We start from the raw sequence: 12,103 nt of genomic DNA, 5'->3' as shown, positions 1-12,103 counted from the left end.
GTGGCCCAGTCCAGCTGTGTTAGGTGCCAAGTTGGTTAAAGAGTATGTAATACAGAGACCCCTGTAGTGTGTGGGATTCTGAAATTTGTGGCTTTACAGTTTCATGACTGATGTATAGGTGTGCAAAGAATGTGTTTTTTCAGCTGTTGAGTCTTGGTCCTCACTCATGCTTCAGGTGAATCGTTTCCTTTTAAGCAAATGTCTGCTTGCATTTTTTATTTGCTTATACATTTATTTTCCTTAAAAATGGGGGCAGGGGAGGGGGCTGCTCCAGGAATTGGTAATGAAGTTGCTGTCCACAGCCAGCTTTTGCTTCATCCTTGGAAAACCAGCCCCAGCTTAGCCCCAGGGAGGAAAAGCTGCAATCTATATTGAATGCAAGGGCCATATTGAATTCTGTGGGTTAAATCACAGAGCCTAGGGCTTGCCGATCAGAAGGTCAGCGGTTCGAATCCCCATGACAGGGTGAGCGCCCGTTGCTCGGTCCCTGCTCCTGCCAACCTAGCAGTTCGAAAGCACATCAAACACAAGTAGATAAATAGGTACCGCTCCAGCGGGAAGGTAAACGGCGTTTCCATGCGCTGCTCTGGTTTGCCAGAAGCGGCTTAGTCATGCTGGCCACATGACCCGGAAGCTGTATGCCGGCTCCCTCAGCCAGTAAAGCGAGATGAGCGCCGCAACCCCAGAGTCGGTCACGACTGGACCTGATGGTCAGGGGTCCCTTTACCTTTATATTGAATGCAGTGAAGGCTGTTGCCTCTGGGAAGCCTACAGGCAGAACGCAGGGGCACCAGATGGCCCTGCTGTGAAAACAGTTTGCTGGACTGGAATTCACCTTTGGTGTGAACCCACAGGGCTGCTCCTACAATTTATGCTGTCTTTCACTGCCCTGAAAACATTGTCTCTCTGTATTTGCTCTCCAAATATGATTTTTGGCACTTTTTTGCTGTGGTTAAGGCTTGCATTTGGCACAGAAGATGCTATTCACAGTAATGTCTGATTACATGTTTGTTTGTCTGCAAAATCATATTTTTTTCACACCCACTGGCGTGTCACACCATCTCCATCCTGCAGCTTTGCATGCGGAAGATCAATTGTTGTGATTGTTTTTTTAAGTGACGTTTCTAATCTTCATGCTCATAAAGGGTGTGAAATACTGTTCATCGTGTCAAGTTCCTGGCTGAAATATTCCAAAGGCTAAAAAATAAATAAAAATCACAGGATCAGGGATGAGTACAGGTAGCGAGATGATTCTTTGCCTCAAACAGCTTCGTTTTGATCTGCTTGTCTTTGCTTCTTCTTTTTTAGATGCACCAGTGTTCATGTCCCACCCACACTTCCTGAATGCTGACCCAGAACTGTTAGAGACAGTGGATGGCTTGCATCCCAACGAAGAGAAGCACGGGCTTTTTGTGGATCTGCACTCAGTGAGTGAACCATTCATCCACTAACTCTGGTGCTTTCTTGCATGTTTAGTGGGCGTCACTGTGGTGATGGAGCCGGGGGGGGGGGGCTTTTTAGGTTAGAGAACAGGCAAGTCGGAGGAGGCGTGATAGAGGTGTATAAAATGATGTACAGTGTGGAGAAGGTGGGCAGAGGGAAGTTTTTCTCCCTCTCTCATTTTACTAGAACTAGATTGGGCTTGTGAAATGACACTTGCAAACCCTGCTGTATTTAATGTTATCAGGCTCTTAGATGTAAGCCTTCTGGTTGCCTCTTGATTACAGTAATATTTTATCAGCACAATGAGGACCCTTATCTGTGACCCACAAATATGGCCTGTTGAATGGAAGAGTAGATTGCATCACTTAAGATTATGGGGAGGCGAGGAGGGATACCATGCTTTTAATGCACCATCATGTTAAACGTAATGGTCTGTAAGTAGAAAATTAGCAGCGTTGGTGGGGGTGAGGAATTCTAGCCTGACTTGCTTCCTGCTGTTCTAGTTTTCTACATGCAAGGAGGGAGCGCGGTGTTCATGTTTTCAAATGTCCCCATATGCAGTGATACAGTCCATTTACCATCACATTGGGTGGACCAGGGTTATTTTTATGATGATTATTGCTTCCACTACACCCACCCTTCACCAGCAGGCAGGTTACAACAATTACAAATGGAAAAGTTAAAACAAATATGCTATTCCAATAGTCATGAACGTAACTTCTGTATTTTCTGTTCTTTTGAAATTGAACTGGGAAGTTACTCTTGGTACAAACCCAACAGCCTTCCCTTGATCTGTAGAAGGCAGTTTTACAATCTCACCTGCTTGCACCTATATCTAATCTGCTCTCCTTGTCTGTCATCTGTTTGTGGCATATGGCTTGCCATGGATTCCATAGTACAAGGATATTCTTTATTATTGCACTGATTAAGGTAGCTTTAAAATCATAAATCAATTAGTGCAGTGATTTGTCTCAAATGGTGGGGGCCGTCTCCGTCTCCTTGTGGGAGTGTGGGCAGGACACCTGAAGGTGAGGCATGTGGAGATACGGGGTGGCGGAAGAAAGATCTGTGGCAGACAGAGCAAGAATTGCTTTCTTCCTCTTGGCAGAGGTTTGAACATTGCAGTCATCCAACCTGTAGCTTTCTTGGCATGTATGGGGAACCTTTGGTCCTTCAGATGTTGCTCAACTACAACTCCCATCACCCCTAGACATCGGCCATTCTTCCTAGGACTGATTGGAGTTTGGCAAGACTTTGACAGCCAAAGGTTCCCTACTCTTCAGTTAAAGGGGCATCAGGTAGTGTCAGGGACTGGCTGGACACTGATGAGTGGAGGCTGGATAAGGAGGAGAAAGGGGGTTGGAGACTGACTTGGAAGAAGGGACCAGTGATCTGCGGGGGCTTGTAACAGCCAGGAGAAGAGAATCAAAGACAGGAGACGCCTCACCGGGTACACACCTAGGAATAGCTGAGGGACGAAGGATTGAGGGACGTACCTTGTCCTAACGTGTAAGTGTACTTTTGAGAACAAAGAGTTAATTCCTTCCTCTGGACCTTCCTTGGCTGACAGCACTATGGCAGGTAGTCCATCAAACTCAGGATTGCCTATGATGGGCAGCAGCTTTCAAAGGCACATGGATGGAGAACTTACGGCTTCCAGATGTTGTTGTACTCCACCTCTCATCAGCCTCAGCCAGCAATGCCAGAGGCCAGGGATGAGGGGAGTTGTAGTTCAGCAGCACCTGGAGAGTGGCAGGTTCCTGACACCTGGTGTGCATGGTGCATGCAAAATGTGTATTTTGTTGTTGGACTCCATCTCCCATCAGTCCAAGGCATTATGGCCAAGCAGCAGGGATGATGGGAGTTGCAGCTGGAGTGTTGCTACACCTGGAGGAACACAGCTCCCCCTTCCCGGGACTAATGGTGTAACTCAGCTTTGTCAATGTTACTTGGCAACCAAGGTGATAGCATTTTTAATTTCACCCAGTGTAGCAATAAGATGGTTAGGAGAGAACTGGAACAGTAAATGTGTAGATGAGAGATTACAGTTAAAAACAAACCAATAGGAAACCTCCTAAACATCTTCCTAAGTGGGGAAACAGTTGCAACACGAAATCTGTTATGTGCCAACACAATTTTAAAAACACAGAGAGAGAGACGACAATAGTTTTATTTAGTTTTATGAAACTAGCTTAAGTTATTTATTTAAATCATTTTTATGTTTTATTTTTATAAGTAACAGAACAATCGCAACACAAACACAGCTACATGTTGTACACAAAATAATTACATCAGCCACCTCTCACTTCAAAAGAAACTAAAATGGCCTGAACACACAAATTCAAGCAGAAGCAAAAAACAAGAACAAACCAGCTTTCCTTTTGCCCAGCAGGTCACACGAGGCCAAAGAGTCTCTCCCAAAGGATCTGAGGATTAGGAGGTCTGGGCTCCTTTGGATTGCTTCACATTTCCAAAACAACAACAACCCCAACCTCTAAGAAGTATATAATCTAGCTCAAAATACCAATTAGAACATCACCTTAGTTGGTTAGAACATGTTGTTGATAATTCCAAGGTTGCAGGTTCGATCCCCGTCTGGGACAGCTGTGTATCCCTGTATTGCAGGGGGTTGGACTAGATGACCCTTGGGGTCCCTTCTACCTTTACAATTCTGTGATACAATAAAGACCCACATTTAAAGCAAACAAAAGGGTATTTTAAACAAAAGGGTATTTTAAACATAAAAAAGAAAAAGAGATTACCAGTTTTAAAAAATACAATATAAAAATTCCACATAAAAAGAAAGTAACACACAGAAATGACAATGTTACTGGTGGTTACAGTGTTGAACCCATAACCTGCAGGACCAGGGTTAAAATCCCCACTCAGCCCTGAAGATCGCTGGATGGCCCTGGGCCTCTCAGTATCACTCAGCCTAGCCTCCCTCACAGGGTTGTTGAGGACAAAATGGGGAGGGTAAGAATTGTGTTTGCCCCCGAGCTCTCGAGAGGCAAGGGGGAGTATAAACATCGCAATAAATAAATGAAAGTGCAATATACCCCTACTCATAATTTGATATTGCATTAGACCATCTCAGGTATGTTGGATCTTGAGAAGAATGGTGCTTTATTCAGCAAACATTGTCTCCAATTTTACATACAGTACTAGATTTTTACTTTCCTTCTTTTACTCTAAGACCCATCTGCACTATACATTTTAATGTAGTCTCATACTGCTTTAAACAGTCATGGTTGTCCCCGCAACGCAGAATCCTGGAAACTGTAGTTTATTATAGAGGGTACTGAGAGCTGTTAGGAGGCCCCTATTCACCGCACAGAGTGACAATTCTCAGAGTAATTGAACAATCAATCCCTCTTTCTAGTAAACTCGTTTGGGAGAAGCCATGGCTGTTTAAAGTGGTATGATAGTGCTTTAAATGTATAGTTTTGTCATAACTGCATATTCAGAGAGCTATAGCAGGTCTCTGGTGGAACTACATTAAGCCTAATCTTTGAGCTTTTACACTGGACTAATATAATAATATAATAATATAGATTAAAGGAAAGATTATTTTTAATATGCTTCTGATAAGTTATGTTATATTATTTATTACACTTTGCATCCCAAGGCACTTGAGATAGCATTTTTGTCTCGTAACAATTGTTACCTCATAGTTGCAGAAAAGCCAATGGTAAGGGCTATTTCCTGGGCCTTCTGCACTCCAGCCATGTTCTCTAAAATGGCAGGTTTGTGTTCTTTGTCAGGTTACAAAGACCAGGGGTGGTGACAGTCGAGTAAGTTGTATTTTTATGTGTATTTCAAACAAATACATAATTTTGTATGTCCCTTTATATTCTTTTGTTCTACCCCAAAGGGATTTCCCTAAAGGGATACAATTGTAAAAAATAGCTAACTTAGAACAAGGATATACAACAGCATAAAAGCAGCCAGGGCCAGCCCTGTCATTAGATAGAGGAGTAGATAGGTAGCCGTGTTGGTCTGCCATAGTCAAAATAAAAAAATTCCTTCCAGTAGCACCTTAAAGACCAACTAAGTTAGTTCTTGGTATGAGCTTTCGTGTGCATGCACACTTCTGTATCTGAAGAAGTATGCATGCACACGAAAGCTCATACCAAGAACTAACTTAGTTGGTCTTTAAGGTGCTACTGGAAGGAATTTTTTTATTAGATAGAGGGAAGCAGTTGCCTCAAGAAGCTGGTTTTCGAATTCCAGATGGGCAGTAAATTACGTATAAGTTAATGGACTGCTGTATTCTACTGCCAAGGGCAGGCACTTCACAGGATTGTCTGCTTCAGATCCCAAAATAATTAGGCAGGCCAGCAGAGGGACATCCCTTTTGCTGTTCCACCTCAGGCAGCATGATATATTGGGCCCTAAATGAGGGTATTTCAAGCCAGAGCTGGACAAGTTGGCAGCTCTTTATTTGAAAGAATATCGAAACCTGGACAAGGAAAAACATTTCCACCCGGCGCATCACAGAGATTTAATAATGGCCACAGACTTGGACAACTTTGGTTGTCTGTGGTGGTATCCTTCTGGATACCAGTTGAGACAGATGTGGAAGGCAGTTAATAAGCAACAAAGAAAAGTAGTAGTTGCTGGGGAGCGCAAGTGAGGAGAGTGCTGTTGCGCTCTTGGCCTGCTTTGGGGCTTCACTCAGTTGGGAGAGCATGAGACTCTTCAGGGTCGTGGGTTTGAGCCCCACGTTGGGCAAAAGATTCCTGCATTGCAGGGGGTCGGACTAGATGACCCTCATGGTCCCTCCAAACTCTATAGTTCTATGAGTCTATGAATTGTCGGTGCCTGGCATCTGGTTGGCTGCTGTGAGAATGGACTGCTGGAAGGGGAGCAGGGGACTTCAGCCTGACCCATAGTGTTCTTTGGCTATCTTGTGTCAAGCTAACAAAAAACCCCTCTGGTGAATGACCTGTGTTTTCTTTGCCCCTTACAAATTGTGACAATTTGCTATGCAGCAGGCAAAAACCAAATGGCACCAGCCAATCAGCCAAATGGACAAAATTCCTATCGGGCCCCTGCCCCCAAAGCAGATGATCCCATGACAGGCAATCACAAGGTCAAGCGAACAACCCTGAACATAGGGAGGGAGGGTGGGTGACCCGATGTGCGCAGTGAAAAGAGGAAGCTCAGTGCTGCGCGCAGGGTATTTAAAAGCTATGGCTGTCAATCTCAAAATGGCAACATATAAATCTCCCCAGCAACAGATAGAACCCAATTGTAATGGTGGCTAACATTCTTTTCCCGCCCAGCAACAGTGGGGGGTCTTGTTAGCCCCCACCGCAACATGTGCTCTCCATGAAGGAGAACACGCTTTATCAAACTGCCATTATAAAAATTGATTGTGAAACCACACCTGGAACACTGTACCATTCTGGTTGCCCCACCTCAAGAGGAAAATGGCCCAAGGCATGTTGGCCAAGGTATGCTAAGTGTGCTGCAATATTTCAGTTAAATAAAAGCCCTGATGGAGTCAGAGGGGTTGCCTCAGAGGGGTTCTTGTCATATATGAGTCACTGATCACTCTTCTCTTTAAGAAGGCAGATCTGCAAAGCAGCTCAGGTAGAAATGCCAGCACTAGCTTCCTCCTGACAGCAGGTAATTCTTATACCTGGACAGAAGTGGGAGTGTGAAGAGTTATGGGAGTCCATCAAGGATCAACGAGTAGATGTCTAGATGGTTTTTGCAGTAGGCTGGCAAAGGTTTCAGACTTGCTCTTAGCTCTAACAGACCCACCAAGTGGTCTGTCCCTATTTTCCAGGGGTAGTCCCGGATTTACAGAAGCCTTCCCGGTTTCTGATTTGATCCTGGAATGGTTTTTGCTTAGGACATCTATTTTCACCAGAGAAATGTAGGAGGGTATGCATAGCTCACCTTGTACTAATTTCTTCTCTCTCTTCCTCATTGTTCCATACCTGTAGAATAGGAATATTAATAGGTTGTCTTTGATGAGTTCTTTATGACAGTTTTTGTATTTGCATCCTTAATCTGTACTTAATCAGAATTAGCTTTGGGCTTTGTTATGCAGGTCATTTCAGTGGCCTGGTTAGGACACTGAACTGAGCCATGGTTTGTTTTATACCATGGCTTAATTGTGAATGTGCCTCCACCACCCCCATGGGTAGCACAAACAAGCGTTTGTGTAGCTTATGTGCGGTTTGTTGTGCAAACCTGAGTAGGATGAAACAACACATGAACACTAAGCCTGAAAAAAGCCGAGCTTAGGTCTTAGCTCATCGGTTGTAGCCTGTCTGAAACAAACCATGATTTGGGGCTACATGACAAACCAGGTTATATACGTGGTACCTGAGAAGGGTTGGAAGATGGAGAGGGGAAGAAGCATGGTTTGGCTTAGCATGTCACATGAACAAGGCTGCTGTGTGACTCCTGGGGTCCATCTGGCAACTGACTCTACCCCTTCTGCCATCTTTCTGGCTTGTCCTCCAGGCTGCCATTTTGCACCTGGCGAGTTGGTGGCCCTTGGGGTTCTAGCTGAGAAAAACACCACGCAAATCCCAGAAGCCTTTGGGAAATTTGCTCACCCATGGAGGTAATGAGGTGCATCCAACTGAGTTTTCTTTGGAGTAGACCCATTGCAATTAACAAACTGGTTAGTCATGGTCCTTAGTTTCAGTGGGGCTCCTCAGAGTGGGACTAACATTTTGCACAACCCACTGGCTTCATTGCAAACCCTCTAGCTTTTGCAAGCCACAGTCATGGTGATGGGCCACAGGTGAGCGTCATTGTAACATCAGGAGCACCTCCCTTGACATGCTGGATTTTCTTATATTTATGAGTGCTGGAATCTAAGGCATATATAAAAAAGGTAAAGGTACCCCTGACCATTAGGTCCAGTTGCGGACAACTCTGAGGTTGCACGCTCATCTCGCTCTATAGTCCGAGGGATTCGAACTGCTGACCTTCTGATTGGCAAGCCCTAGGCTCTGTGGTTTAGACCACAGCACAACCCGCGTCCCTAAGGCATATGTACTCTCTGTCATATTGAAATAAAAGGGATTGTGCTTTTCCCTGCCACACACCCTGGTTGTGTCAACCATAAAACCAAGCACCACAGCAATAAATACTTTATCAAAGTAACTGTAATTAAGGAGATAAGATATTTAGTGGCTGGTGCTAGGAGGTATATTGCTTCAACAAGATAACTACTAGGCATAAAATGATTTTTTGGGTGGGGGGGTTTGAATTGTGTCTTGACTACCCTGGGTCAATGAACCTGGCCAGTCCTGCGGCAGAGGTTTTCCTCTGGCTGTCCCCACTGTGAGAGGTGACACATCTGGCAGCCAGGGAGGGGCGTTTTCAGTGTTGGCTCCTCATTTCTGGCCCATGCTTCCCAAACAAGCGAGGGATATACCTGGAGCCACTGTGATGTAGCTGCTCCTAACTCCCATCAGCAAGCATGACCAATGGACAGGTACAATGTGAGGAATAGTTCACAACATCTGGAAGGCACCACATTGACAGTGGAGGCTGGTCTATCAGGGCAAATGGGGCACTGCCCCACAAACTGGCCCCCACCTGCCTGCCACCCAGTGCAGAGGGAGGCACTGCCTATTAGCTTCCTCCTGCTTAGTCCAAGTGTTGCGCTTGTACTCAGCAGGAAGGAAGATTAGGACAAAAGTAGAATAGCAGGCTTTGCCTATCATTAGCTTTGGCGCCACCTAATGTTGGGCTCCCTGCCTCTCACCCTACCGGTCCCCATGGGCACCCGCTACCACTGCACATTTACTGCCTGTGGGGTAGAGGAATGTGACCAAAGATGGCAAGGTCAAATTCCTTCTCAGCTATGAAGTTCAGTGAGTGATGTTGGACCAGTCAGTATCTCTCTGCCTGACTGACTTCATAGATTTTCTTGTTTTTACAAGTGCTAGAATCTAGGGTATATGTGCTTTCTGCCATGCTGAAATAAATAGTGTTGTGTTTCTCCCCCACTTCACTCCATGCCACTTGTGCCAGCCATAAAACCAAGAGCCCTGGAAATAAAGACTTTATCAAACTTTTAATGGTTGCTTTTTATTTTGCTATACTGTGACTTCTTTTAAAAAGTGACTTAGTGTTTTGCTGCTGCTATCTCATTTCATTGCTTTTTTTAAAAGGCTTTCATCATTTGGTTTTGTGTGCTGCTGCTGCTGTGAATTGATTTTTTTAGGCTGTCAATCCTGGAAGAGCAGTGTAAAAGTACTTAAATGGGGGGAAAGTTTTTAAAAGATAAAATCCATCTCTTTCCTCCTAATGCAGTTGACTGGCATTCCTATGAATTGCTCCATCAAGTTGCAGCTGAATCTTTTCATGAAGAGAGTCCCCGGGATTTGGTAGGTAGCAAAGTTTTCCAGGTGCCACGAGCCTGCTTGTTCTCAACCCTGTGACCCTCTGCTCTCTCCATCTTGGCTGTCCTTCCCATCCAGATCCACCCCTTCCTCAGGCAGCTTTGGCCAGATCAGGTTGCTGGGGGTTTATATACTGTAAATGGACAGAGCAGCGAATGTAAATTTTATCTGTGTACACTAGGCTAGTTTTTACACACCCACACCCACGCACACGCACACCCACCCACCCCTGTATCCTCCATCCAGACAAGCAAGAGGCATTATCAGAATTCAGGGACCATATTGCAAAAACAGTTGAGGTGAAAAGCAGAGCAGTTACCGTGGGTGTTTCTGGAGTGACAGGGCGGTCTGGGAAAACTACTCTAGCCACGCAGGGCCGTATCTGGCTCCCTGGTCTGAGCTTCCCCACCAATGAGCTTTACAAAAAACCAAAGGTTTTGATGAGCGCATGTGTGCATGCATGCGCACACCTCCCCTCTCTACTCATGCAAGCAAGAGGCATTAATCACTGTTCAAGGTCATGCTCCATCCATTCAAGGAGGGATGAATGCCTGGAGGAGCATTTTCCTTAAAACTATCTATAAGATCAACCATAGCTTGCCTGTACAGCAAAGGGATGTGGCCAGGGAAAGCGCCAAGGACCCAGTGCAGAGGCTTGGAAGGAAGCATTTGGCCCCTGGACCCGAGACCCCCCACCTCTGCCTTCTCATGTAACATTCAGCTGGGCCCTAAATCCAGAAAGGAATGTTGAACCAGCGGTCACACCATCAAAAGTTCTTGCAGTTCTCATTGTTGTCCTCTAATCTTTCAGGCAAACAGGGTCAATCAAGACAGTCGTGTTACCTCTCATTTGGTTCTCAGAGGTGAGTTGTGAGAAGCTTGCAGTGGGCTGAATCAGGCCAAACACTGCTGCTTCCTCTTTTATTTTTTTAAAGTGGGGGTGTTTAAACGTTTGTTGGTCTTGCGTAAGCCAATTTTGTAACGGCTTATTCAACACTTGGCTTCAAGTTTTAAATCTTTTCGCCATGAATCACGCCTCTGTCCAGAATAATCTCTTCTAGAAAAAGCTCCCCCACCCCACCCCTTTGTGAGAATGCAACTATTTTTGCCACTTTTGATACCGTCTGGATTAGGCTCTGCAAAATGAACCAAAAGAGGCTGATGTGCATGTAACATTGGCTCCCCTGCCAATCTGGGGCCACCCTTGGAAATGCTGCCTAGACCCTGGAGCCCAGGGGGACCTCTTCCAATCCCCAGGCCACCTTTCCTCTTGTGCCACCTTCCAGGGGCCGCCTGCTGGTGGTGAGCAGGGCCAGAGCCCTGTGTGCATCCTCTGAAGAGGGGGGCAACACAAGAACAGGCTTTTTCAATGATGACTCCCCCTTTAATTAATGCTCTCCACAGGAAAGCAGGCCTGGCGCCATCCATGTCAGCTTTTAAGCATCCTAGAGTAGCATTAGCTTTTTTTGCTGCTGTATCACACGGTTGACTTATGTTAAACTTACAATCTAACTCCCTAGATACTTTTCACATCTACTGCTGGCAATTCAGGTGTCCCCTGTGTTATATTAGGGGAGTGCTAGTACCTCTGGTGGGAGACACATTGTGCGCCTTCTGGGGTAGCTTGTCTACCTTTGGTCGCCACCTTGCACTCAGCTTATCACCTGTGGCTCCTCTAGAAGTTGTCAGCCAGTGACAGCAGTCCCATTCAGGGAATGGCTTTGCCAGGCCAACTATACCAGGTGAGGGTAGACAGTGGGTCTCAAACCCTCAGTGAGTTAGGGACTTTGCCTGCATGTAAAAAGAGGCTCCAGCAGATTGAGCAGACGAGACCAATAGTGGATCCAAAGATCAAGAAGGCGGTTTCTGCTGTAGAGGGAAGTGAGGGGCAGATGGGGCTCTTCAACCCCATCTAGGAGAAGAAAAACTGATGCTAAACCTCTGCTGCCTTGCGGGATATCTTTGGGAGAAGAAAGGCTAAGGAGTAAACCCTACAAAGTCTTGGGTGCAGTCCCTCACAGGGCTGGATAATGCCTTCTACACCTCCTTCCGGCAACTCCTGCAACCAGACTGGTGCCAGACGTATTGCTCTACTTTCCTTTGGACCACATCAGTGAGGCTGAGGGGGGGGGGGATCTTGTTGTCCGGGCAGCCCAGGAACTCCATACACAGGCTTGCGCTTCACCGCCAGAGGCACACTCCATTGTCTCGCAGGACAGACGGATGCCAGCAAAAGTAGTTATTCTCAACTTAAATGAAGAACCTGACATTTGTCCCTA

The 12,103-nt window shown here is 45.7% G+C and overlaps 1 protein-coding gene across 4 annotated transcripts in view; it reads left to right on the top strand.

The window, feature by feature from the left end:
• The window catches only part of SCARB1 (scavenger receptor class B member 1), a 54,679-nt gene that overhangs the window by 31,444 nt on the left and 11,132 nt on the right, over window positions 1-12,103 (top strand). For all 4 annotated transcript variants that reach the window (XM_083476724.1, XM_083476725.1, XM_083476722.1 and 1 more), the window contains exons 8-10: window positions 1,309-1,427; window positions 9,736-9,809; window positions 10,636-10,687. In XM_083476724.1, coding sequence (XP_083332850.1) covers window positions 1,309-1,427; window positions 9,736-9,809; window positions 10,636-10,687 — 245 coding nt within the window. The remainder of the gene's footprint in view (window positions 1-1,308; window positions 1,428-9,735; window positions 9,810-10,635; window positions 10,688-12,103) is intronic.

This window comes from Podarcis liolepis (genome assembly GCF_965112155.1).
Source record: "Podarcis liolepis genome assembly, chromosome: 15".
Lineage (NCBI taxonomy): Eukaryota > Metazoa > Chordata > Lepidosauria > Squamata > Lacertidae > Podarcis > Podarcis liolepis.
Note: the sequence above shows the minus strand (reverse complement) of the source record. Positions and strands in the feature narration are given on the sequence as shown.